We start from the raw sequence: 26,579 nt of genomic DNA on the forward strand, positions 1-26,579 counted from the left end.
AAACTTATTGTTAATTACTATATCGAAGTTGTTAACCGTTATGCTGAAGTTGTAAAAATTTAAAAAAAAAAACATAATTGTTAACGTTATATTGAAGTTGAAAATTTTTACAAGTTCAGCATAACGGTTAACAATTTTTATAATGCTATTAACAACTTCAATATAGCAATTAACAACAGGTTTTCTGGAAAATTCAACAAGTTCCAGCGACCGGAAATAATTTTTTTTTGAAAATTTTTACAACTTTAGTATAATAGTTAACAACTTTTGTAATTTTATTAACAACTTCAGTATAGCAGTTGACAACAGGTCTTTCAAAAAATTAAAAAAATGACATTTTTATAACTTCAGTAATGCTTTTAACAAACTCAAAAACCTGTTGTTAACCGCTATACTGAAGTTGTTAATAAGGTCATAAAAGTTGTTAACAGTTATATTGAAGTTATAAAAATTTTCAAAAAAATTGTTTTCGGTAGCCGGAATTTGTTGAATTTCCCAGAAAACCTGTTGTTAATTGCTATACTGAAATTGTTAATATCATTATAAAAGTTGTAAACAATTATACTGAAATTGTAAAAATTTTCAAAAAAAAATTTTCCGACTGATGGAACTCCAATGACCAATTGTCGGCCGGTCACCGGAGCTCCGGTGACCGGCCGACCAGTGGGAGCTGTGATATTTTAAAAACAATATTTAAAATCAAAGGCAATTTGATCTTCTAAGACCAAATTGGAATTTCTGAAATTTAACATACCATTTGAGGATTATGAAGTTTAAGTAACATTTTTCTGTCTTTTTCTCTTAAAACTTTTCTTCCCTTCTCCTTCCCTTCATTTTCCCCATATCGAACGAACCCATATAGTATGAATCATTCAAAATGTCAATTACAAAGTTTGCCCCCCAAAAAATATCATTTACAATATGAACCCTTCAAATATAAATTATCAAATATAACAGCACTTACGTGACAAAAAAAAACCAAGAAGAAGAAAAGTCGTTCTACAAAGAGCACAAAAAAATTTCTTTTACATCCTTTAACAAATCTAACATTTATAGCATAAACTTGCACGAAACAACGTGCATTTTGTTATTTGAATGGAACCATTTCACACCAAGAAAATTTATAAATTCACAATTATCTTTTTACAAATTTACAAATAAACCTTCCACAATATTCAACACAATTATTTTTTTGGGATAGGGATATTTATGAGAAAAAACTCATTCTTTAAAATTCCTAATTAATTTAACTTTAATTTCATCCTTCCAAAAATAAAAAAAAAGAATGTGAACAGAACAAATATCTTCACCATTATTGCCCTTTTTTGGAGCTGCAAAACAAACTTAGTACTATCATGCCTGATCTTTGGAGAAAATGAGATATGTATGACTAGCACTCTCTGGTTTGATAGACAGAATGAAATAGAATTTAAAAAGGTAATTTTGAGTCTTTGGCAATGATATGTGCATTGTATCCCTACTTTTAAAAAAATAGTAAAAACAACTAGAATTTTTTAGGTAATAATTACAAAAATATAAAACAGATGTTAACAAAAAGGAGAAGGAATGAGAATTCCATCCACTAACACTAACCAAATGGTAAAGGAATTTGTTCCTAAAAACTATATTATTTTTATTTTGTCTCTCACCTGGCAATTTTCTTTCCAGTCGAAGTGTGACAGCTGAATTATGTGGTTAGCGTATCAGGAAGAGAGTTGTGTGATCCAAGAATTTTACCACCAACATCAGGGAAGTTTTCCCAATCTTTCAAGGCACTGACTCTTCCATCATTGCCGACCTGAACTGGATACAGCATTAGGTGTCCCCTCATCTGCTTCTCTTCCTCAGATACATATGTGTTCCAGTTGCTCTGGGCAATTTCATTCACACGTCGAACACATTCGAGGCTGTCTGGTTCCTTGAAAGTATCCTCAAGACCACCAAGGTGCTCAGCCCAGAGTGACATTCTGTAACCATACACCTACACAAACCAAAATCATTGTTGATCTCTCAATAACTAAAGGGGAAAAAAAAGAAGATAAAAATGAATCATGCTGACTCATCTACTGTGTTAACATACACAAAATTTGTTGTAAAGGTGGTGTTTCGTGAGGGAACAAATAAAAAACTTCGTTAACATTATGAATATTTGAATCATTAGGAATAAAAAGATGAAATTGTATAATCTGAACATATCTTCTACCAAAGCATTCAAAGATATGGTTATGACTTCTAGCAATGTTTTCTACAAGAGGGTATCGTACAAAAGTGGATATGGAACTTCTAACCTGACCGTGTGGATGAGAATTTTTTCTTGCCCATGTATATTGAGGCTGATAGGCACCCATAGCAATTTCTGTGTCCCTTGAACCGTCCAAGGATCTTTGGTTAATATTTGCAGATCCCAGGATTACAAATTGATCATCAACTATCATTCCTTTGGCATGAACATAAATCATAAAACGTCTATATTTGTAAACCGATGCCTGAATGAGGAAACAGGGAGAAAAAAACACACAAATATGAGCCATTTTGGTGTAGCCAATCTGACACACAAACATTGACACTATAACGTATGTGTCAGGGTCTGAAAAGGGTAGAATCAGAAGGAAAGACAATAAAAGGTATAACATTACACCCTATTTCGTCCACCTATTTTCCCTCTAATATTTAGAGATTAAATAATTCAATCAAGTAATAAATTCATAAAATAGAGATCCATAATTAGATAATTTTGAGCTAGCAATCATGATTACCTCCATCTTTTATTTTACATACTTTTCTTCAATCACTTTTAAACAGACACATATATAAAAACTATCAAGACAAGTCAATCCAGAAGACTCGGCCTGACTAACCCACCAATTTCTGGGTTAAGTTGACTTGGAAATTCTATTTAATATGATCTTATCTGGCCTGACCAAAACAATTCAAACGAACTTTAATTTGCAACATTACTTTGCAAGTTCTATGTTCCCTGGATCTTTAGGCCCCTGCATTCATCTAAATATTGATGGCTGAGCACCATGCTCAATCCAACAGAATAACTAATATCCAAGTACCTAACAAAGAACATCTCAGATCCTGACCAAAGCACTTAAACTTATCATACAAAAACATATTTCATCATTGTAGTTATACATTATAAGTTAGAAGGTTGTGCCTTATATCTATAATTTCCAAACCTTTTCATCCTTCTACATTACACTCCTAATGCAAATTTGAAAACTAAATGAAAATCAAACCAGAAATAGCATAACTCTGACACCAGGGTTAAATGCTGTCTTCTATGTTCCCTTAATTTGCAATGTTTTTTATGCCTTTTCCCCATGTCTCAGTGTTTAATAACAAAAGCAAAGCCTGCACGAAATGACATCACAAGCTGCCTTCTTTCAAAGGATCGAATTCCAAGCCAATGAAAAGTTCACATAAATTTCTATATACAAACCCACCAAGTTTTCTGAAGGAAAGAACACAGCAATGAATAACTGTTTGCTATTTGTGCCTATTTTATCATGAAAGCTGTGGTTTTCACAACTGCATGCAACACATTTAGCTAATAAAGTGTAGTTTGGCATAATACCAGAGCACGGTCAGCTGTTTGCATAGATATCGAACTTTCAGTGGATTGAGGTTCACGCTTTCCAAGGCAATAAAAGTTGAGATAATCTCGAGGGTGATATTGATCAGATAGACCTTTTCTTTTAAGGGCATCCGCAACAATGCCGTACATCATAGACATTGTCTGTCCCTGCAACCATTCAAATGTGAGCTCGTTATTCCCCAACCACTTGTAGAGGGAAAGAAGAGAACGTGCATGATCATCTCGGGGAGGAATTTTTTAATCAGCCTAAAAAGAAAACCTAAAATTTGCATAATTTCTACTCAATTTCGTATTTCGAGTATCTTAGTGATAATTGATAAATATTTAACTATAGACTATGTTAACAGAAAATGGAACTTGTAAATCCACTTTCAGGTACAGGATGAGATCATATTCTCACCCATCACCAAAATGGATGATCATCAGCGGTTAATAATAAGTTCAAGAAGAAAAAATAGTCAGCCTATGATGATTATCTGACTTAAGCGACTAAAAGCAACAAACATTGCCAAGTTTCAAAGTTCAGAGAATGGAAAAGAGACTTAAAAATGACCTGACCTGCCAGAATAAGATTTCCTGCACAGCATTACTAGTTGGAGGCCCCTCCGGAAACATTGGTATGACAACATAGACGGAAAACCGTTCATTTTCATTGATCTTGTTTGCAATTTTCAGAGCTAACTCCATTGGAACCATGTTATCAGCACCTGTTAAGGAAAACAATTATCAGAAAGACACTATCACACAAATGTTCTGGTAAATATTGGATTAACTTTAGGCGAGAAGTTAAAACTGAAAACAAACAAACAAACAAACAACAAGCCTTATCCCACTAGGTGGGGTCGGCTACATGAATCACACGACGCCATCGTGCTCTGTCAACAACCCAATCCTTAGATATGTTGTTGATTAGGAGGTCTCGTTCAATGACCTCATTCAGCGTTCTTCTCGGTCTTCCCCTGCCTCTTTTTATGGGACTCCATCTTGTTTGATCCACCCTCCTCACCGGGGCTTCCAAAGGCCTTCTCTGCACATGTCCAAACCATCTTAAGCGATTTTCAACTATTTTCTCTTGGATAGGTGCCACACCGACTCTTATCCTGATCTTTTCATTTCGAATCCTATCTTTTCTTGTATGACCACACATCCATCTCAACATCCTCATTTCTGCTACTCCGACTTTGTGCTCTTGTTTTCCCTTTATTGCCCAACATTCACTACCATAAATCATAGCTGGTCTTATAGCAGTCCGATAAAATTTTCCTTTAAGTTTCTCAGGTACCTTCTTATCGCAAATAACTCCTGTAGCTTTCCTCCACTAAGTAATCACTAATTTAGACCATTAATTGGTGATCTAACAGTAATTAGTAACTCCACCCAACTCTAAGAAAATCACTCCTCTCAATTATCAGGCCCCTCATATATTCACCCAAAATAACGTCAATGCTAATTCATGTTCTTTGCACAAAATTACTTTCATCGTATAACCCCTAAAAAAATTTTAAAAATCATCCACAAAATTATGTGTTTTTCAAATGCAAATTTACATATTGAAACCATAATAATGACGATATAAAAGAACAAAAACTTTGAAATTTTCTTTTTTAAAAACAGAGAATTATGTTGGAATACCTTCAAAATGAAGTGACGCGTCTTTTGAAAGGTCATGTCCTATCTTTTTTCCTCATACATTAGTGAATTTATGTGAAGAGTTGCGTATGGAGTTATAATACTAAGAGTACAAAGGTTATACCTATTTGGTTTCTAAAAGCACCTGTGAAAGGTTATAACTAAAGGTGTGGTAAGCACCACTTGCTGATTAAAAAAAATCCTACATATTAAAAGGAGTGACTCTTCATGGATAAGTTATTTTAAATAACATTTGGTTATTAAAGATATATTGGTTTATAAACCGACATATGATTATAACTTTTAACTGAAGAGATATGTTGTGTCTTTCAAAGCATCACTTCAAAGTCTATGTATACCCCTCACCATCACTCCCTTAGTCCATTTGCACATTACACATGACAAACACAATATCAAACATATTGCCTTTGTCTTTGAGTGCATTCAGAGATAAAGTCAAATTATTATTTTGTAAAAATCATTGTTGTCTTGGCTTGAGTTTTGGTATCGCAAACTATATTCAAGAGTCTTTATTGTATTCTGAAAAAAATTCGCTAGACAACCCAATTTTCAACCTAAGATTGGAATTGGTGGGGGCAAATTAGGTCTAAAGAGAAGTGTTGCCTACATTTTTAAGACACTGTGCACTACTTTTTTCTTCACCTATTCTCCTTCTGCTCTTCAAAGAACCATTGCCACCAACAATTTACCGTCAATAGAACAAAAATTAACTTCTTCCCACCATCCTCAATCGGATGGGCAATCTGAAGTTCAATTGATGTCTAGAGAATTACTTGCATTGCATATCAGGAAGTGGTTGTCCTTGGCTAAATGGGGGTATAATACCACTTTTCACTCCTCGACAAAGGCTACACCTTATGAATTGCTATATGGACAGCAAACACCAAGGCTTATGCCCTATTTTACTAGAGATGCATCTCTAGAAGTTGTTGATAGATCATTTTCAGCAAGGGAAGAGGCTCTATCAATCGTCAAACATCATTTAAGCAGGGCTGTGAAAAGAATGAAACAAAAACCAGATCTGCTCAGAATAGATAACGAGTTTGCGGTGGGCCAATGGGTTTTTCTGAAGCTGCAACCTCATCGGCAGATATTTGCAGCCTCTAGAAGTTCTCAAAAATTGGCACCAAGATATTTTGCGCCCTATAGATCATCCAAAGAATAGGTCCAGTGGCTTATAATTGGAACCTCCTCCGGAATCGAGGATTCATCCTACTTTTCATATCTCCCTATTGAAATTATGCCCTGATCCATAGGTAAAACAGCGTCATCCACCTATTCTGCCTCCTAACTTGGTTCTAGAAAAGATTCTGAACAAGAGAATGGGAAGAAAAGGGTAAGGTCATAACTGAGGTGTTAGTGCAGTGGAAGGGTCCTCTGGATGAAGAGACAAGCTAGGATTTCACTCTTTAAGCAGCAGAAACAGCATCCCTCTTTCATTATTTCAACCCTTGAGGTCAAGGGTTCTTTTTCCCTTTTGGGGTGCCCTGGGGGGGTGTTAGTGTTACTGATGTGTAAGCTGTAAAAATTATACGATTTGGTAGTTATATTAGTTAATAGTGTTAGTGTTAATTAAAGGAATAAACAATAATAGCCGTTAGTGAGGGAGGGTAGAAAGTTAACTATTATATAATTGTATCAGATAGTTTTTGAGAATTATCCAGAGTATTATTCAGAATTCCCCCCTCTCTCCCCACTTCTCTTCACCACTGTACATCAAATTATATTTGGCAACTAAATTTTAATGTTAGGACTACTTTTAGAGAACTAAGAAAATACATGAAAAGGAAAAAGATGTTTTTGTGGATCAGAACTTTGACTTCCTAGAGAGAGAAGTAGAAAGATAGGGTTGTTATAGGGTGACTATGATAAAAGGCTATGAGAGGGTTGTTTTGGAGAATGGGACAGTCACTTCTTGGGGCCTATAAATCGTCCTCCTGGGTTCAGTAGGAGTGTGGAGACTTTGAATTGTGATTTGGCCCTTAGGGGAGGAGAGTGCCAACCTCTCGAAAGATTGGCAAGCATTGTTCTCTTTTGTGAGTTTGTAGAGTCACTGTAGAGTCCTTGTGTTGTGGTCGGTGTTATATTTCTTCTGGGCTTGTAACTGTTAGTTCATTGTTGTTTGCGTATTTGAGCGTGAGAGTGTGATGTATGTGTCTTAGATCATCCTACCCCTTGTAATCTAACTTACTATGCAGTAATATAGTGATTAGTCTCATTTATCCCATTTTTTGTTCTCTATTTCTTGATTTTAAGTAGAGGGTCCTATCAGCTAACAATAAAAATATAATAATTGGTGCCTTCTTATTCAAAATGCTATTAGAAAATTACGGACTCAAGCTGCTACTAATTTCATAATGCCCTGATTCCTGCATCGTGCTTTCTAATAGACTCGCAGATGCATCACCTAAATCTGATGCATTTTACATTCATAATATACGAATATCTTATAAATAACAGTAATGAGGCTAATCTATATAAACTTCTGCAATCAGGAATACAAAATCACAAATCACACAAAACCAAATATGCAACTTCATTTAGCAAGTATAATAATGCAAAGTCTGAACAAATGTTTTTTAAAAACTGTGATACTAAAAGTTTTCCTCAAATTACCTGCATGTTGATACGAAGGCCAATGATATGAGGATCCCAGAAAATACTGATTCTCTATATATATGAAGCGTTGGGCCGATCTTATTACTTTTACATAAGCGGTATGGATACTTTTGTCTACTTTTAAGTTCTTTCCGCAGAGAAGATGCTGCGGAAAAGAAGGATTAGAACTGGAAGACCAAAACAGGTTTATTTCAATATCATGCAAAAGCACTCTGCCAAGACGAGTTAATGATCAGATTCGGACAAAGATGGAAAGAGAACCCCTTTTCATGCTATTTGTACACTATGGACAATTTTTAAGCCTTAGAAAGATAACAAGTCTTAGGGCACATTTGGTAACAAAGATGGAAATAAAATCCTTTCCATCCTATCTGCAGAATAGTTATCATGTTTTTATAATAACTACTTAAAAAATCTACTGTATTACCGCTTGAAAGTAAGAGGAGAGTTTTTTAATCTTAAAATCACTATTTTCTTCTAGTCTTCCTTCATTTCCTTTCCATTCTATATATCTTAAAGTAGCCAAGTGGGCATGGTTCTGAGGGCTACTGAAGTGGAAAAAGGAACCTTCACCCAAAAACTAGCTATCAAGTTGAGAGAATCAATCCACTTAATACCTCATTAAACATCCCACACTATTCAATGTGAAACTGAGTCATTTCATATTATCTTAGTCTCCATCACATTTACAATTTTATTCTCACCTGAGCCTTAGCTTGTTCAATATCCTTTGGAAAACCCTTGACAGATCCTGAATCTATGGACCGAAATACCTGCATTTTATTGTTGTTCATAATATTAGTAAGGTATTTTAAAGAAGAATGATACACGTCACTGAATGTCAACATACTTCCCTTATACCTGCACATTCCAGCTTTCTGGATCGTCTTCATCAGTTACCTGAACAACTTGGTCGCCAGCAGCACCAGATGATGGCGTTAGAATCCATGAAATACGGTCTAACCTGAGCAAAGCATCATCATGCCAATTCGTCACCCTTTTTAACTTGAATTCACGCCACTTTTTGGCTTTCCTCCATCTTTGTTCAAAATTGGTCAATATATCATATGCAGCTGGACCCTCAACTTTACAATGCAGGTCATGCCATGGTTCCCTTGGTACTCCAGTATTTGACTGTATCACATAGAACACAATTTATACAGTCTACTTCAGCAAAGTTCCATGTACCTTTCTTTTTCAGTTTCTAGCCTTTTAGGTGCCAAGTCGTGCATTTTACCTTCCTTCTATCTTCAACAAAATCATGTGGAAAATAATTATACATTGTAGCAAATACTAAATATATGGAGAGCGAACATTGTCATGATGTCATCACTGACTTACAGAAAAACAGAAAGCAACCTCAAATTGCAACATGAAGATCAAAGGGCAAAAGAAAATCTGCTAGATGCAAGGCTAACAAGTCAGGCAAGCATTTGTTTGCAGACTACAACGGTTTGGTATAAACTAATCTGATGCTCTTCATGAGCAACATCAACAGCTAGAATATCAGTAAATGTAGACAAACACCGCAAATTGGATATTTTAAATGATCTTAAATGACAAAAATATCAGAAAATTGGAATCCCAAAAATCTGTTACCTTGTTCCATAGTTTTTTATTTATTAATCACACTTTTTCCACCAAAAAAAAAAAATCTAATGTTTATAAAGACACTCTTCAGAAAAATTCTCTGGTATAATGACAGAAAATATACATTTTATAACTGGGGGTTCATCTTATTGTTTTGACATTGTATCAGCATCTGTTAGAACAATGACTATTTTCAGCAAGAGATATATAATTTCTTATTTTTAGTAATTTGATCTCCAACTATTATGATGAGGCCATCTTTGGATACTCAATGGGCTAAGAAAGGACTCAATTTGTTGAAGAAAGTGCGGCAACATGGAAACACCTTCCTACAGATGATTCAACTTGGGAAAATGCTGAGGAATTGGGCGATAGATGCATGAACTCAGACCTTGAGGAGAAGGTTCCAGTAAAAGAAGGAGGAAGTATACGTAAGCCACAACACTTTCTACGCATTCCTTTTAGAAAGCCCAATTGCATTGCCGGTGCATTTAGATTGATGAATATTCAAGAATTAGAGATGACAACAACCAGGATGCTTCATGTAGAGGGAGAGGCTTTTCTTTATCCTTAGTTTTGTTATTTGTTGTGCCATGCTAGCTGACATGTAGTTTTTGTGTCCTTTTCTTCAGCGCAGTGGGCCTGAGAAGTAGATAGTGCTGTATCCTTCACAAAGTGGGGTCATCAATTTTTTTGGGCCAAGGGTCAAGGATTTTGAAAAGAAGGTTTTCCCTCCACTAACTGGATGGTTCACTGCAGTGGTCGACTGTCAGATTGATTTTGACGTTTCGTATTTGACAGTGTACAAAAATATAAATTAATCTATACCGTCAAAATTTGATTTGAATGTTTAAGAACTGCAATGAAGGCACAAGGAATGAAGAAAAAAAAACTGGACTCACATTTAATGGAATGTACATTTATATCTGCGAAGTTCAAGGTTAATACTTATCCTAAGAGAGTTCAGTTTACTTAGACCACTGTACTCCAGCTCGGCAGCTCGGACAACCTATCATTACCCTCCTTTGCATCCTTGGCAAGATGCAGATAGTTTCAACGCGATGCAAATGATGACATATCACTTAAAAACCTATGTAGGAATACACTAATGAATGAACTCTTATGTGCTCGTACACATATGTACGGCATAAGAAAATGTTGAATAAATGAAATAATAGGGCATGCACTTGGAAAGCATCCACAACATATGAACAATAGCAATAACTAATTCCTAGTTGAATGTGGCTTCCGCTGCAGCCCACAACAAATAAACAATGACTCACCATGTATGCAAAAGGTAACCAGGTAATTTTGCAATTGCATAATAACCACTTACAGGGAATACCGGATTATGAATATCATTTTGAAAGACAGTGTCTAAATCAACAAAGAGCCGATGATCAGGAGTATCATATCTGCCATCACATAGATCTAGACCACCGATAAAAGCAGTTATTTTCCGTTTATTCTCACAAGCATTAGTGTCAAGAAGCACACACTTCTGATGATGCGTAAAAAGTGTTCCAACAACCTGGACCAAAATATTCAATTTTATAAATGACTATTGATTGAATTCTCAGTAAAAAGATAATGATTGAGATGATGCGGCAAAGCTCGATATTTTCATCCTACATGTGTATATGTAAGCACGAGAATTTCATACCTGTTGCTTGAAAATACTGAGCTTATTGCTTGCATAACGTGGAGCAAGCACACAATGAACAGTGGAGTTTTTAAAAAATCTCTTAGTTTCTTCATCATGGGTCTGCATGATGCCATCCTGCATTAAATTAAATCAATTATTGTTTTCTGAAGAACTATAATGTAAATCTCAGTGATGCAGGTGTAAAACATTGCTATGCTCTCCTTATCTACAATCAATCAAAAAGGTTACACAACTCATAAAAATTACTTTCAACGAGTCCACCTAGCCCCAAGTTATTGAGAATTACACTAGCATCAAATTGTTGAGGGTCACAGTAAAAATCCAGAAGGAAATTCAATTGAATTCATACTTTTTTCAGTACTTCAATGTAATATTATCTTCTATGATTTGGTTTAAAAGCAGACCACTGGCGTGGAGAAAATAGAACTTGCCCAGAATTCGAAAAAGAGAAATCATGTTTAATTTTATCACTAGGGTAATCAGAAGTACTGTTTTCAAAAAAAAATGGTCATGCGAAGTTTTGTCATCCCAGATCAGCATAACCACGCGGACACCTTCTTGTGACTTATACTTCAACAAATCTCCAAGTGAAAGCTCTCCTCCAGCAGGTAAGGGTCTTGTTGGTTCTCTGACAAGCTTTACAGGGTGATAAACAGACCATCCTATAATGTATATCAGCTCGTGAGCTTCCAAAATTGCATGGCAAATATCCTCCCAACATTTACCCTGCTGAAAGACTTTTCCCTTATCAAGTGGAATGTTAGGTAGTTTACCATCTGGTACATGTGCATCTTGATAAAGCGTCACCTTCCCTCCTTTTCGAAGAGGAAAATATGTGTTAGGAATACCTGGATGATCTTCTCCAGCTCCAATGCCACATTTGTCTGAAGGGTTTTCTCCAAATGGCTTATACTGAATAGAGATATGTAACTCAGGAGTACCCTTTGTGAAAATTGAGAACCCACCATTAATTGGAAACCAATCATTAACAGTATTCCCAGACAAAATCTTTTGAATAGGTATCTCTACAGTTCCGATGACCTCAGCCCCAAGAGCATCATCATCTTTCACAATAAACTCCACTTTCTCAGCAGGGTGAGCCACTGGAACAATAAAATGCTCATCCCACGAAGGATGCTCATTGTTACGAACTACTCGAGTTTGAGCTACAGTAGCCCCTGCCAGAACGACAGAGACATAGGGATCACTTGTATCTACATGATATTTCCCAGTGCTTATCCTGCGTGCTCTCATGAAGGGAGGAGTACAATTATTACCCATAGTGAAACATTTTCTCATTGTTTCAGACGACATATCCAAATTTGGAAGATTTCTTGCTTCTAATACATACAGATCCAAGTCACCATACAAGAAAGTTGGTTCTTTAAGGCCACATTTAAGCCCCTCATTCTGGGGCTTGTCACCTTGGCTGTCCACTTCACCTGGAGAACTCATTAAGATTCACACTTCTTACATAACATAATTTATTCTCGGGCAGCAAGGACAAAATTCTGGATGTATCCCCTAGGTGTCAGTCAAAGAGAGTACATGAAGTCCCATAAGTATTTTGCTTTTATTCTTTAAATCCTACCATACATAAACTGATCCAAAATGGAATTCTCCGCAGAAACCTGGCCATAAAAAGAGAAGGGGAAAAGATTAAAATTGTGCACCGTTTATGCATACACACTCAGGAGGGCTTCAGAACAATTAAACATAATTCAAATGGAGAAAACCTTTAGTTAGAGAAATAAAATGCAAATCTCTGTGATGTATTGTAAAGCAAACTGCCCATATTATCATCGCAGTCATGAACCTTCTAGTCAATATTAGATTGCAGGAAAGTAGACTGACTAATAAACAATATATTGAAAAATCCAAATGTGAGTTATAATTCGTTTTGTCCGATCAGAACTCATGCAAGTGTAAACATGTCTATAATGGAAAGTAAAATAAGACGGCGGAAAGATGTACGGTAGCCAAATGCAAAAATGACAGACAACATAATGAAACTACAAAATGTCATAGTGATTACCACTTCTTCCTGTATTAAAACCGAGGAGGAAAAGGTCTAATTGTAACAAGTAAAACAGGATACGGCATGAATAGCGGGATCGAGAAAAGTTATCTGTTTCTTCTTAATCCATAGTGACTCAAAATCAGATGTTATAAACGATTGGAATACAACCATGAACCCCATTCGGAATTCGTTAAAGCTTAGCACAAAAATGTGGAGTCAGAGGAACTCAGAAAACGAGCTCACAAGATGGGAAGATAATGACTACCTGGAAACCATACGAGGAAGTTGAGCCAGAAAATCGAAGAAGAAGGAAAATCAACAAATAAAAGAACGACAAAGTTTGTATTCAGAAAACGTTTCATCGGAAGAGAGATAACTTGTGGACCATCATCGCAATGAGAAGGAGAAGGAGGAGATGGAGAGAGTTTCTGAGCCGAAAATGGCGGGAACTGGCAGGGGACATATGGAAGCCATCTCTCACCAAACGAATAGTTTCAGGCTCTTCTATTAGTTTAAATGGGAAAATGGATATATTTAAAAATTTAAAAAAAATAATAAAGAAAATCAACATCACCAATAAAAATAAAATATTCAATGTATCAAAAAAAAGGAAAAACAAAAAAAAACTTATTGAATTTCAAAATGATAAATAGGTGATACTGACTATTCTTATAAAAGTATTGATTATTGATTATTTTATAAAAATTTTGACATGCCAAAATCTATTTTAAAATTGAAAAGATATTTTTTACCATTTTTTCAAAAAAAATTATTTCACTAATTTAATTTATAAGTTACGCGTAGCATATTTTATTAGAATAAAAAAAACATTAGATCTCATTAGTTTTATATTAAAATTTAATATTTTTTTAATTTTAATTTTATTTAATATATATTAAAAAATAATCATATATACAATAATAAATAAATAGTAAAATTTTATAAACATGTAAATAATTTTAATAATGTGACGTATAAAAATAAATATTTTTTCTGATATATAAATAAGATGAGAGGAAATGAAAAATGTAATTAACAAATTTTGTATGATAAAACTTCATTGAACATAATGTTGATGACATTCTTCTCCTCAATGCCATGCAATTCCAAGTCTACTTTCCACTAGTTAACATGAAGTAAAATCATTGTGATGTTATAATTGCTTTTTTTGGATTATTATGTATGTTCCCATACTTTTTATAAAATATAAATAATTAAATCATATATATTAAACATTTATTAAAATTGATTAAAAATAATAAATATGTAAAAAAAATATAACTAAATTTTCAAAAACATCATTATTTATGCAAAAAGGATGTGTGAGAGAACAAATGACCAAATAGAAATAGTATACAGTAGTCAATGAGGTGAGATATTAACCAATAAATGATACTACTTTCTGCCCTTAATAGAAAACTTGATTGACATATTTAAAAAATATTTAAGAAAGTTACTAAATTATTTTAAATTATTTATATTTATTATTTTCTTCAAATTAATTTGTCTCACTTATAAATTGATATATAATCTAACAATCCATATAAATATTTTAGAGTAATTATGCAACATATGTTATAAAAAAACTTTTCTAATCTTTTTAAATTAGTCAACTAAATTTTATGTTACTTTTGGTCCTAATTATAGATTACAAACGAGGTCTATAATTAGAATCAGAGATAATATTAAGTATCAAATGTAGTATTTTAACTGAAACAAAATGAAAAAAAATGATACTAAACTTTTGGAAAAATGACAATAAAATACCACTTGAATTCCAAAAAGACAGATAAGGGACCTGAATAAGCAAAATGACAAATAGGGCACTGGGTACCAATCTGGAATTCATATTTTCGGCCAAAAGACCCAAATGCCTTGATGAAATGCGGGAAGACCGAAAGCTGAAAGTGAGAGAAAGGAGAGAGGAAGACCGACGTTGATGAAATGCGGGAAGAAGGAAAGAAGAATGTTGGAAATGCTATTATCTTACTCCTTCGCATCACCATTCTGTAGAGATTGTTGATTTTGGTTGTGGGAAAGAGGATTTGTAGTGAGAGAGGGAGTGAACCGAAGCGGAAAGATGAAGCGGAAATCAGAAAACTGGCAAGCAATTACGTAACGTAACTGCTATCATATGCCTGCTGGTTTTTGGTAAATCCCATTACGTGAATGGTAAATTTCACTATAGATGTAGTTAATTATGAATTTTACAAAATACATATTGTGATTTACAACTTTTGTAGTGAAAGTGACTACTTTGTTAATGGGTTTTGCAACCTGTTTTCAGGAGATAAACAACTTGTTTGTAAAAACTAATAAAAGTGACAACTTTTGTAGTCACGTTGAATTAAATGGTTGCAAAAGCCATTTAAGAAGTGGTCATTTTCACTATAAAAGTTGTAAATATCACTATGTGTTTTGTAAAATTCAGCGTCAAATTTTATTGATTTTTAGAAACAAGTTGCTCATCCCCTGAAAAGAGGTTGCAAAACTCATTTAAGAAGTGGTAATTTTCACTACAAAAGTTGTAAATATCACTCTATGTTTTGTAAAATTCAGTATGGAATTTTATTGGTTTTTAGAAACAAGTTGTCAATCCCTTGAAAAGAGGTTGCAAAACTCATTTAAGAAGTGGTCATTTTCACTATAAAAGTTGTAAATATCACTGTGTGTTTTGTAAAATTCAGCGTCAAATTTTATTGATTTTTAGAAACAAGTTGCTCATCCCCTGAAAAGAGGTTGCAAAACTCATTTAAGAAGTGGTAATTTTCACTACAAAAGTTGTAAATATCACTCTATGTTTTGTAAAATTCAGCATGGAATTTTATTGGTTTTTAGAAACAAGTTGTCAATCTCTTGAAAAGAGGTTGCAAAACTCATTTAAGAAGTGGTCATTTTCACTATAAAAGTTGTAAATATCACTGTGTGTTTTGTAAAATTCAGCGTCAAATTTTATTAGTTTTTACAAATAAGTTGTTTATCTCCTGAAAACAGGTTGCAAAACCCATTAACAAAGTAGTCACTTTCACTACAAAAGTTGTAAATCACAATATGTATTTTGTAAAATTCATAATTAACTACATGTATAGTGAAATTTACCATTCACGTAATGGGATTTACCAAAAACCAGTAGGCATATGACAGTAGTTACGTTACGTAATTGCTTGCCATTGTTTTCTGATTTCCGCTTCGTCTTTCCCACAGGTTCACTCCCTCTCTCACTACAAATCCTCTTTCCCACAACCAAAACCCACCAAATCAACAATCTCTACAGAATGGTGATGCGAAGGATTTAGTTTCGTCAACTGGAGGGGGTTCGGTTTCGTGGAGTGGAGGGATTGGTTTTATCGAGTAGAGGGATTCGGTTTCACTGAGAGGAGGGATTAGTTTCACCGAGTAGATGGATTGGTTTTGCCAAGTGGGGGCAGTTTCTCTTTCGCCGAGTGGAGGGAATTGCTTTCGCTAGGAGGAGGCGAACACAATAAGGGCAATTCAGTCTTTAGGCCAAAAATCAAAATTCCAGATTGGTACCTGATGCCTTCTTTGTCATTTTGCTTATTCAGGTCCCTTATCTGTCTTTTTGAAATTTAAGTGGTATTTTAGTATCATTTTCCCTAAACTTTTTAGGCATGCTATTCTCTTCCAAGACATCTCAGACATGCTAGTACTATAGGGAGAATTATAATAATGTTTTAAGAAAGAAAAAAAATTTCAAAATAAGTTCTAGAGATTGTCCTTCTCTACTTTAAAACTTGTCATTACATGCTGCTTATATTGTTATTAGGACTTTTTAGTAATTATTTTTTTTCTTCAGGACTTAATTGTAATTCTCCGAGTAATATAATAGGGACATGTTATTCCTAAAAAAATTTCTCCTCGATGGGAGGGAGCATATAATATTTGGACCTAACGTTTTATCTTTAGATTTGTCAAATATTTAAGAAAAAGATGTTTGTTCTAATATTGATTTTACTTAAAACATTTTTCATTCATAGAACTAAAATTAATGTTACAACAATTAATTTCATGTGTATATTATTGCACTTGTCAACATGTAGAAATTACGAGATACTCCCTCCGATTCAAAATATAAGCTAAACTTTGTTGGAGAGGCTTTTTTTATAAGATAACATTTACTTTCGTCTAAGCATTTAATGAGTTTTTTTCAATTTTATTCCCAAATATTCTCTTTTCTTTTTAATTAATTAATTATATCTTTTACTTATTCTCTTTATTAATAAGGGCATATTTGAAGAAAAAATATATGCCTTACATATTTATTGTTTTAGACTGATTTTAACTAATTTCTTAATAAACATAAATGGATAAAGTTTAACTTATATTTTGAACTGGAAGAAGTATAATTTTAATTTATTTAATTAATTATTCCAAATCAATTAAATTGCATTCTAAGAATTATTTTTTTTAACCTTGGCTAGCATTCTAAGACTTAAAGTTCTATTAAATCCTAAACTTTTTTCAGTCCAAAAGAAAAATCCTAACGTTTTAATAGTGAGAAAAGAATCTCTAATGTGAAAAGTTGAAGCAATGAGAAAACCTTTCGAGGGTGGGAGAGAATTAAAAAGAAGCTTATAGAAAACCCTTCAACCTCAAATCAATTAAAATAAAAATTTGGGTTAATATAATTTTTAGTCCTTTAAGTTTGCCCTCATTTTGGTTTTGTTCTCTCAAAGGACAAAATGATCTAAGTTTTTATTAGATTATAAATATCAATATTTTAAATAAAAAAATTTGAAGATCCAAAACCTTAGGATTAAAACTTGATGGACCAAAACCAAAATAATGGTAAATTTGAAAGATCAAAGTTTGTATTAAACCAAAAATTCATTAAGTCCAAATGTAAATATAAAATATGTAAAACAAATATGTGAGGTGCACAATAAAATTGTGTGATGCATATATTATATACGTGGGTACGTGTTGGCATTGAAAATATTTTTAACTGTTAATAATATCACACAAATCATCCAAATTACTTGAAATTGTCTCATCTTTCTAAAAGTATATCCATTTAATACTTTTTTCTGTTTCATTTTATTTCTTAATTATTTCAAACACTTGTTTTATGAGATATTTAATATACATGCACACACAAATATATATAGTTATTACTCCTCTAATCATATTTATAAGAAAGTAAGAGAGAAAATTTTTTTGTTCTATTTATAATGCAGAAAGAAAAAAAATTTATGTAAATATATAATTTTACCTTTCATCTATTATTATCTTGACTTTATTCATATTTAGTTTATTATAAATTAAATAAAGATAAAATTGAAATGTTGTTGAATTTTAAATGAGAATTAATGAAATTTAAAATTTATATTAAATTTAGTAAAGTATCTTAAAAATAATTTATAAATAGAACGAGTAGAGTATAAAAATTTGGTTATAGGATTAAGTAGAGGCTCCCAGTGGCTTGGTGAGTGCGAGGTAGATCAGATACACTCTTGTCGCTCTCCATGTGCACTGGCTGGATTTGGAGAGAGAGGTGAGAGAGAAAGCACTGGGTCCAATGCAGTTGACGCTGAATTTCCATAAAAAGTCGCAATCTCAGTGGGACTATGTGAGTGAGACAATAAAAATAGCAACATATGTATATAATACAAGTTTTATATTATATTGAACACTATATAATGTTCTCCGCCATGTGTGGGATCTAAACCTCCCACATGCACCCTTCATACCTAATAAAACAACTCTTGCCCTCCTGGGATGATGCTTCTCTTTTGCAGTGTCTAACTTCCCTCATTTCCTGGATCCTTCACTGCCCAAATCCACATTTTTCAATCTGGGTCTCTTTTTCCCGAGAAAATATTCCATCTTTGACATGAAAGTTTTCAACTTTCTGTGTCTCAGCTAAAGGGTCGGTTTCTTCTTGTGATGTGAGAGAGATGGCAGAGGTGCTTCAGCGAGGGAGGTCTCTGGCTGAAACGCCCACATATTCTGTTGCCTCTGTGGTCACTGTCATGGTCTTCGTATGCTTCTTCGTCGAACGGTCAATATGCAGATTTGGGAAGGTATAGGGAAGTATTTTTTCTGTTCTTAAGGTTATTGCCTGAGGAATAAAATGCTAAATATAGCTATTTACAGTTTAGTTCCTGTTCCTGTGATAGAACTCTGAGAGAAAGACACACAATGTTTAACTGCTAAAAGCCAAAGTGAAAATGAATTGAAGCTTTGTCCAGTGATCTGGGCATATGTATGTTCACATGCCATTTCTCTAGTTGCTGAGAGATTCTGGGAAGTTGGTTTTATGTTTTTCAGATATATTACTTTAGGAAATGCTAAATCTATAATGGTTAAACTTAAAAGTTGATGGAGGGTCACTCTCTATTCGAAAAATTTCCTTGTAGCTTACATCTACCTCTGCTTGCCACATTTGGAACGTGTGATTGGAGTGTAATATCAAAATAGAAGTGGACAAGAAAACTGAAGAATGAAAATAGCTGTTAAACCTCATGAAAGTATGAAGTGTTTTTTTTCCCTTGGCATGCAGTGGTTGCAGAAGACAAGAAGGAAGGCACTTTATGCTTCACTAGAGAAAATTAAGGAAGGTAAATACTAAATATTGCTTTAACCCTTCACAAATACAAGAGTAAAGATTGAGAGTTTGAATACTCTACATCTTATTATGTAATCGATTTGGAATGATCCTAAATCCCTAAAGTGACTTTACCTAAAGTAAGGAGAGAGATGGACACACAACAGTTGGCTTACTTTTTATGGGGCCTATGTGTCAAAAGTGGGATCCACTGTTATGTGTCTATATCATTTTTCATTATAGGAAACCTTAGGATTCCCATGCTTGAGAGGATCCATGCTCGATTTGGTAACCTTAGTAAAATATTTTTCCTTGACTGTGTAGAGCTGTGGAGTTGATATATGATTTTGTCTCTTATTGAAATTGATTCTTCCTGCTAGAGCTGATGCTGCTTGGGCTAATCTCTTTGTTGTTGGCACAATGCGCAAGGTGGATCTCTGAAATGTGTGTAAAATCGTCTCTTTTCAACAGCCAATTTTATATTTGTTCTGAGGAAGATGGCCTTGAAAAGAATGAAAGAATCATGCTTGAAAGTCCATTCCCTTTCGCTAACAACACTGATACCTCAAAGGAACTTATTACCAGTGCATTTCATCAGTGTCCTGAGGTAATATCCTTTTCTATTTGGCGTTGCTTTCTCAGTGTGGTATACTAATCATGTGTTTAGGAAAATTGATTTCCACTGAATAAAAAGGTGCTTGATGCACTTAACCAATAAGTGGGATAGCCAGCAGATTGTGGAGGAGGTAATCACTTGATGTACTTAAATGAAGTTGCCATGAATTGACAGCACAGACACAGAGAGAGAGAGAGAGGGGGGGGGGAGGGAGGGAGAGAGAGAGAGATTTTAGAGCCAGCTGAATAGAGAGGTATCAGAAGGAAAAACTGAGAAAGAATGACAAGATTAGGTGTGAACTGTCTCAGAACAAATGGAAAGGACCGATATAGATCATCTCTAGAATAATCCCCTGAATCACACAATCAATATACTCCCTCAGGTCCTTATTACAAGGCACCTTCTAGAAGAGATGGATGGTCCTTATTATGAATCGCTTGATAGGGTGTTAATTAAGTTTTCCCAATATCACTCCTATTTAAAGTTATTAAGAATGAGAGATAACGTAATTTAAATTTGAAATTTTTTATTTAAATATAGGTAAAATCAGTAATTTATTCTATTTTCAGATAAAGTTAATGATGTAACTACCTTTCCTTGGTTCTGGTGAAGTGTTTAGAGGTGCTTTATAATAGAGAGGAAGTATCAACATATACATAAAATCTATAACAAGTCATGCTATCTACAAACCAAAATTAGTGTAATTCATTCTTTGAACTCCATACAATGATAGAAACATGATAGAAACATGGATGATTCCCTTCATTATGATTCTTCTTTGTTTTAAAAAAATCTTAGATAACTCTCTTCATTATGTTGGAGTCACCTTTGATTAATCAATACTTGAGATCTTGTCTTAATTTATAAATAAATGCAGGGGCATGAACCATTCGTTTCATATGAGGGTCTTGAGCAGTTGCACCGATTCTTGTTTGTGCTTGGAATCACTCATGTTCTGTACAGTTGTCTGGCTGTTGGTTTAGCAATGAGCAAGGTCAGTAGTAGGCATCAAAATTTTTCACTACTGCAAAAACCAATTCTGTGAGTCCTCTTACATTCACTAGTGACAATAACAATACGTAGCACCTCATGTGAGTTCCCCCCCCCCCTCCTGTTTTTAATAATTTTTAGCATACTAGGCACAATAAGAATCATTGTCTTCATCAAAGATCCTTGTTCCAACCCCTCAGTTTCTCTCCGCTGCATCTCCCTTTAATGCACCTCCGTTATAGTTTTGAATTGTTCAGATCAAATATAGATTTATTTATATAAAATTGAAACCATTAAATTCAATCAGCTAGTCCACCTACTTCTTTGGGTTCAGTGGCTTTTTTTCTTCATGTCTGGTCATCAGGCCCATTATTTCTGTTGCTGGTCAATAAATACTCTTAGGTTCCATTTGGTCTTAATCATTGAGAATGAGAAGTAAGGATTGGAATTGAGATTGAAAAAACCTATTAAAAGAATGTTTGGTACGAGGGATTACTTGTTGCTTGGGATTGAGCAAACCCATATCAGTGGAATTGAGAAGTACCATAGGCAGAGGTAGTATTTTACTATCCTACCCACATGAGTTTGCTTAATTCCAAATAACAAACAATCCCTCATACCAAACACTCTTTTAGTGAGTTTTCTCAATTACAATCTCAATCCTTATCTTTCATTCTCAATTGTTCATACCAAACAGGACCTTAGAATTTAACAATTGATTACATCATCATGCCATCTGACCATTGCTCCTCTGGTTTATTTTCTATTTACGATGTGTTCTCATAGATCTATAGTTGGCGAAGATGGGAAAACCAGGCCAGCATTGCAGCTGAAGGAAATCTACCAGGTACATTAGCAAATGAATCGCTACAATTACAGAAACCTTCATTCTGCATTGTGATTTAATGCTAAAGCTTTTCCAGCTTTCTGTAATATTTTTTTTTTTCTGGTTTATCTTACACTAGAAGATTTATGTTCTTTGTCAATATGACAACTTTTTCAAACATGGAGTCCCAGTGTTTCTCTATGATGCGTTTAATCATCATTATTAACATTTTATTAATTTTATTTCACAGAAAAGAAAAACAAGGTGATGAGGAGACAAACAACCTTTGTTTTTCATCACACTTCTCATCCATGGAGCAGGAGTCCAATATTAATATGGATGGTAATGTATCATCAAATATGAATCATGCATACTCTGAATCTTTATCACCTGTAAACTTTTTGCTGACTTCTTGATGTTTTGCATTGCTTAATTAGCAAATGATCTTTTATATTCCTGGAATCAAATACTTTGGTTTGGAAAGTAATAATTTTCAGAGGGTGCCAACCTCACTGGAAAAAATTTTGCAGCAACTTTTCTGCTAAATATCAGACTTATACAGGTTCCATTTGTTATAAACTGTTGGTAATTTGTGGCTTGCTCTTGCAGCTTTGTTTTCTGCGCCAATTTCGGAGTTCCATACAAAAATCTGACTACCTTGCACTTCGTCAGGGTTTCATCACTGTAAGTATCTAATTTGTTAAGAATATTTTCTTTTTTGTTCTGATTTTTTAATGGATTATAACAAAATGATACATACCTTGTGGTTTTTTGTCTTCATCTTTTGCTTCTCTTAAAGAAACCTATTTAATCATAAGTAGTTCACTGAGTGGCCATCTTGCTTTCTGAGAAAAGAAGGAAATAGGCTGCTTAGATTCAGCTGCATTCATAGCATATAATCATCAATTTGCTCGACTTTTGGATAACTGAACTTTGCACCAGTGACTAACTTGCTTCCTGCTTTGAAATTTACAGAAGCATAAACTACCGCTTTCGTATAACTTTCATAATTACATGGTCCGCAGCATGGAAGACGAATTTCATGGTATTCTAGGGATAAGGTGAGCATTTTCATACAACAGTTTTCTTCTTTTTAACTTTCAAGTGATTTTGCAATGCTAATATCAATTTCTTATGCTTTCTGATGTCAAGTAAAATGTACGGGTGCGGGAGCACAAACATAAATTTTCGCTGCGATGTTGAAACAGTTCACTAGCTTCAGTTAATCAACATATAATTTAACATAATGAAGACTTCCAAACGATCCACCTGTAACATAAAAATATTTACAAACATTAGCAAAGTGTTTCTATTATGCTAAATGAGCTGCTATTATTGATGAGATGAATAAAAAATAATAATAACATACCTGTAAACAAAAACAATGAATGACTACAACATGCAGTGGAAAATATCATCAGCACTAGAAATTGTCAAAACTTTCCTGGAACAAGACGTTCTTGGTTATTGTCAGGTGTTTTTTAACTTGAAATCTTACTAACACTGTAGATCAACAGCAGTGACAAGCAATTGATGATTCAACATTTCCTAGTAGTAGTGTGATCGTAGCATTAACAATTGCCATTGTTGACTTGCAGTTGGCTACTTTGGGGTTATGCCATAATCTGCATTTTTGTGAACATTCACGGTAACTTCTTTTCTCCCAATCCAAATCTATTAGTGGAAATTGTTCTAGTTTGAGCTTAAATTTCTCAGATATTAAAATTCCTAAATTGCAGGTCTGAATATTTACTTTTGGCTCTCTTTTATTCCTGTTATTGTAAGTATATTCTGGTTTCATTTTTCTTTTCTAAGTGGAGCTAACAAAACACAATAGTTTTAATGAAACAATCTATCAAAATTTTTATTACAATCCATGTCTGATTATTCTACATGTAAAAGCTTGTCATGTTGATAGGGACAAAACTTCAGCATGTTGTTTCCACTCTAGCACTTGAGATTAGGGAACAAACAGGTCCATCAGATGGGACACAAGTAAAGCCACGCGACGATCTATTTTGGTTCAACAAACCTGAGATATTGTTATGGTTGATACAGTTTGTGATATTTCAGGTAAAAGTGTGTTCAAACTTAAGATTTCACATCTTATCTTTTTCAGGTTATTCCACATATTTGATTCTTATTTTCTTCACTGTTCATGCAGAATGCCTTCGAAATGGCAACATATATATGGTCTTTGGTAAGTTTTAATCCTTCAAGGGGGTGTGGCTATGGCTGCATATTTACATGTGTATTTTATCTTTCACTGCTAGGATTAATCTGTTCTATAAATCTTATCTATAATTTCCCCTTGAACTTCTGTTTGTATAGTGGGGTCTCAAAGAACGATCATGCTTCATGAGAAACCAATATATGATCATCATACGGTTAGCATCCGGGTAGGTACACTTATTTTAGAAAGTATAGTGTATAGTTTGTCTTGGCCATCTCTTGACATGAACTTTCCAGATTCCACAATAAATTAGTTGCAGCACGCCCTCACATTTTTCTTATTATGGAACTTGCAGTCTTATTGTTCAGTTCTGGTGTAGCTACATGACAGTACCCCTGAATGTCATAGTTTCACAGGTTGGTTTAACTTTCTCTCTAATCAGTTCGTATGTCTAAATATATGAAAATCAAGAAATATAACATTTTCATCCATTTCAGTCCAAAGTTTAAATTTTTTTTCCCCATTATTACCTTTCGTAATTCATGGAACTTTGACTAATTCATTAAAGTTTTTTAATCAATTGTATAATCATTATTCTGTGGTGTTCTCCCCCCGTTTTTTGGGATCAACTGTGTTCCATCGTGTCTGAGATTTTATTTGGCCAGACCCAGAAATCCATGTGAAAGCTGAATTTTTTTTTTTTTAATTCTGATATATCTGTATACAAGTGGAACACACATGATCACTAAGTCAAGACAATCTTATTGTTTAACATGATGAATTTCATATTGTACAATATTACAAGAGGTGTCCATCCGTCAGTTATTTCTATCCTTTCTTCAAAATGGTCACTCTGAAACTTGCAGGATTCCAATCCAAAACTAATAACAATAACTAGTTAGTCCAGAATTCTTACATTTTTCTCTGACGAATCACTCCAGATGGGATCTCGCTGGAAGAAGGCGGTGGTAGCAGAAAGCGTTAGAGAATCACTACATAGTTGGTGCAAGAGAGTGAAGCAGAGATCCAAACACGATTCCGTGCACTCACATGCCACAAGATCAGTGTGTTCCCTGGAATCGGCCATTGACGAGAAGGACGAGATAACGGTGGTGTCCGGAACCCTAACACGGAGCTCGTCGATGGAATCGCTGAATCAGATAACGGTGACTTCGGTGGATCAGCTCAAGATTGAGGATTCAAAGAAGAAGGCTGATGAGTACCTGTCCAAATCAATAGTAGATTTTGGTCCACCGCCACAAGATAACTACAATGATGATGATGAAGAAGGAGGAAGGGAAGTAGTTCGTATTGAGAATGGCTATGGTGAAGAAAAAGTCGAGACTCTTCTTGATTTGTTTCAGAAGACGTGAACCGTGACCGTGAGCGGTGCTTAAGAGGTAGAGGACGAGGGAAGCAGTGACAACTATGTTTAAAATTCATCTTATTAAAATTCTTATTCATTAATCTAATTTTTATGAGAAAAAATCACATAAAAAACACTAAAAATTAAAAAATTATATAGAGGAGCAGTTCACAAAAATTATTATCAAAACCTATGCTATTATTGTTAAAATCCATACTAATATTGTAATAATTTTTATTTATAATTTTTTTATTTCGACAGTCTTTTTATTATTATTTTTAATGATTATAGTATTTTTAATGTTTAAAAATAAGAAAAAATGACAAAAAAAAAGAAGTTGAAAATTGTTAAATACTAAATCAGGTTTGATAATAATATTTTATTTGGTGTTGATAATACTAAATTTATAAAAAACAATAAATTTTTATTAACATTTTTTATTTAGTATTTAGTAATTTTTAACTTATTTTTTTGTTGTTTTTTCAAAAAATAATTAATTAATTCTTTCAGAAAATAAATTAAAATATATCAATTTTTGACATAAAAAATAAAGAGAAAATATAAACTTTTAGTTTTTAAAGTCTTACTTAATTTCCAATTTGGCTTCTATATTTTAATTAGTACTACTCTTGCTATTCTGTATTCATCCTCCCCCCGGGTTTTATAAAGTTAAATAAATAATCCTTATACCATTATGAGTTGAATTGATTTTGCTACTAATAATTTATTTGTCAATGTTCTAATAATTATGGGTTTCGCTTTTGATTAATGCTTTTTGTTGTGAATGGCAGCAAGCATGAGGACTATTTATCAGACATTATGAAACTAAACTATCCATATTAATAACAATTAAAAGTATAAGTATCAAAATACAAAATAAATTAAACCTATCAA

The 26,579-nt window shown here is 33.8% G+C and overlaps 2 protein-coding genes and 1 long non-coding RNA gene across 3 annotated transcripts; 1 reads left to right on the forward strand and 2 right to left on the reverse strand.

The window, feature by feature from the left end:
• Positions 1-1,486: 1,486 nt before the first annotated feature.
• On the reverse strand, positions 1,487-13,455 carry LOC114719208 (phospholipase D delta-like). The gene is made up of 11 exons (XM_028904702.1): positions 13,415-13,455; positions 11,619-12,760; positions 11,127-11,243; positions 10,800-10,994; positions 8,735-9,007; positions 8,578-8,646; positions 7,871-8,018; positions 4,163-4,311; positions 3,584-3,751; positions 2,289-2,486; positions 1,487-1,981 (listed from the first exon to the last, which is right to left on the reverse strand). The coding sequence occupies exons 2-11, from the start codon at positions 12,582-12,584 to the stop codon at positions 1,688-1,690; spliced, it is 2,577 nt and encodes an 858-aa protein (XP_028760535.1). The 5' UTR covers positions 12,585-12,760; positions 13,415-13,455; the 3' UTR covers positions 1,487-1,687.
• Positions 13,456-19,051: 5,596 nt separating this feature from the next.
• LOC114717719 (MLO-like protein 4) lies at positions 19,052-25,792 on the forward strand. Its single transcript, XM_028902946.1, has 15 exons — positions 19,052-19,190; positions 19,670-19,727; positions 20,095-20,321; positions 21,208-21,324; positions 22,107-22,167; positions 22,397-22,488; positions 22,756-22,830; positions 23,122-23,207; positions 23,745-23,794; positions 23,886-23,926; positions 24,049-24,219; positions 24,311-24,346; positions 24,478-24,545; positions 24,675-24,735; positions 25,261-25,792. Exons 1-15 carry the CDS (start codon positions 19,065-19,067, stop codon positions 25,690-25,692), a joined length of 1,701 nt encoding a protein of 566 aa, XP_028758779.1. The 5' UTR covers positions 19,052-19,064; the 3' UTR covers positions 25,693-25,792.
• LOC114717861 (uncharacterized) lies at positions 23,212-25,314 on the reverse strand. The gene is made up of 3 exons (XR_003737765.1): positions 25,236-25,314; positions 23,516-23,590; positions 23,212-23,415 (listed from the first exon to the last, which is right to left on the reverse strand). It is a non-coding gene; the product is annotated as an uncharacterized LOC114717861 (long non-coding RNA).
• Positions 25,793-26,579: the final 787 nt, after the last annotated feature.

This window comes from Neltuma alba, unplaced genomic scaffold (assembly GCF_004799145.2).
Source record: "Neltuma alba isolate B1F8T4 unplaced genomic scaffold, ASM479914v2 tig00000304_pilon, whole genome shotgun sequence".
NCBI lineage: Eukaryota > Viridiplantae > Streptophyta > Magnoliopsida > Fabales > Fabaceae > Neltuma > Neltuma alba.

Bases quoted from the DNA above. Each gene is read 5' to 3' on its own strand.
- LOC114719208 (XM_028904702.1), bottom strand. From the start codon at position 12,584: ATGAGTTCTCCAGGTGAAGTGGACAGCCAAGGTGACAAGCCCCAGAAT. The intron at 4,312-7,870 runs GTAATTTGAGGA...TTTCCTTAACAG, and splicing joins GCCTTCGTATCAACATGCAG to GTGCTGATAACATGGTTCCA. The intron at 1,982-2,288 runs GTTAGAAGTTCC...TGGTTTGTGTAG, and splicing joins ATTCTCATCCACACGGTCAG to GTGTATGGTTACAGAATGTC.
- LOC114717719 (XM_028902946.1), top strand. From the start codon at position 19,065: ATGGCAGAGGTGCTTCAGCGAGGGAGGTCTCTGGCTGAAACGCCCACA. The intron at 22,168-22,396 runs GTACATTAGCAA...TTTATTTCACAG, and splicing joins AGCTGAAGGAAATCTACCAG to AAAAGAAAAACAAGGTGATG. The intron at 23,795-23,885 runs GTAACTTCTTTT...CCTAAATTGCAG, and splicing joins CATTTTTGTGAACATTCACG to GTCTGAATATTTACTTTTGG.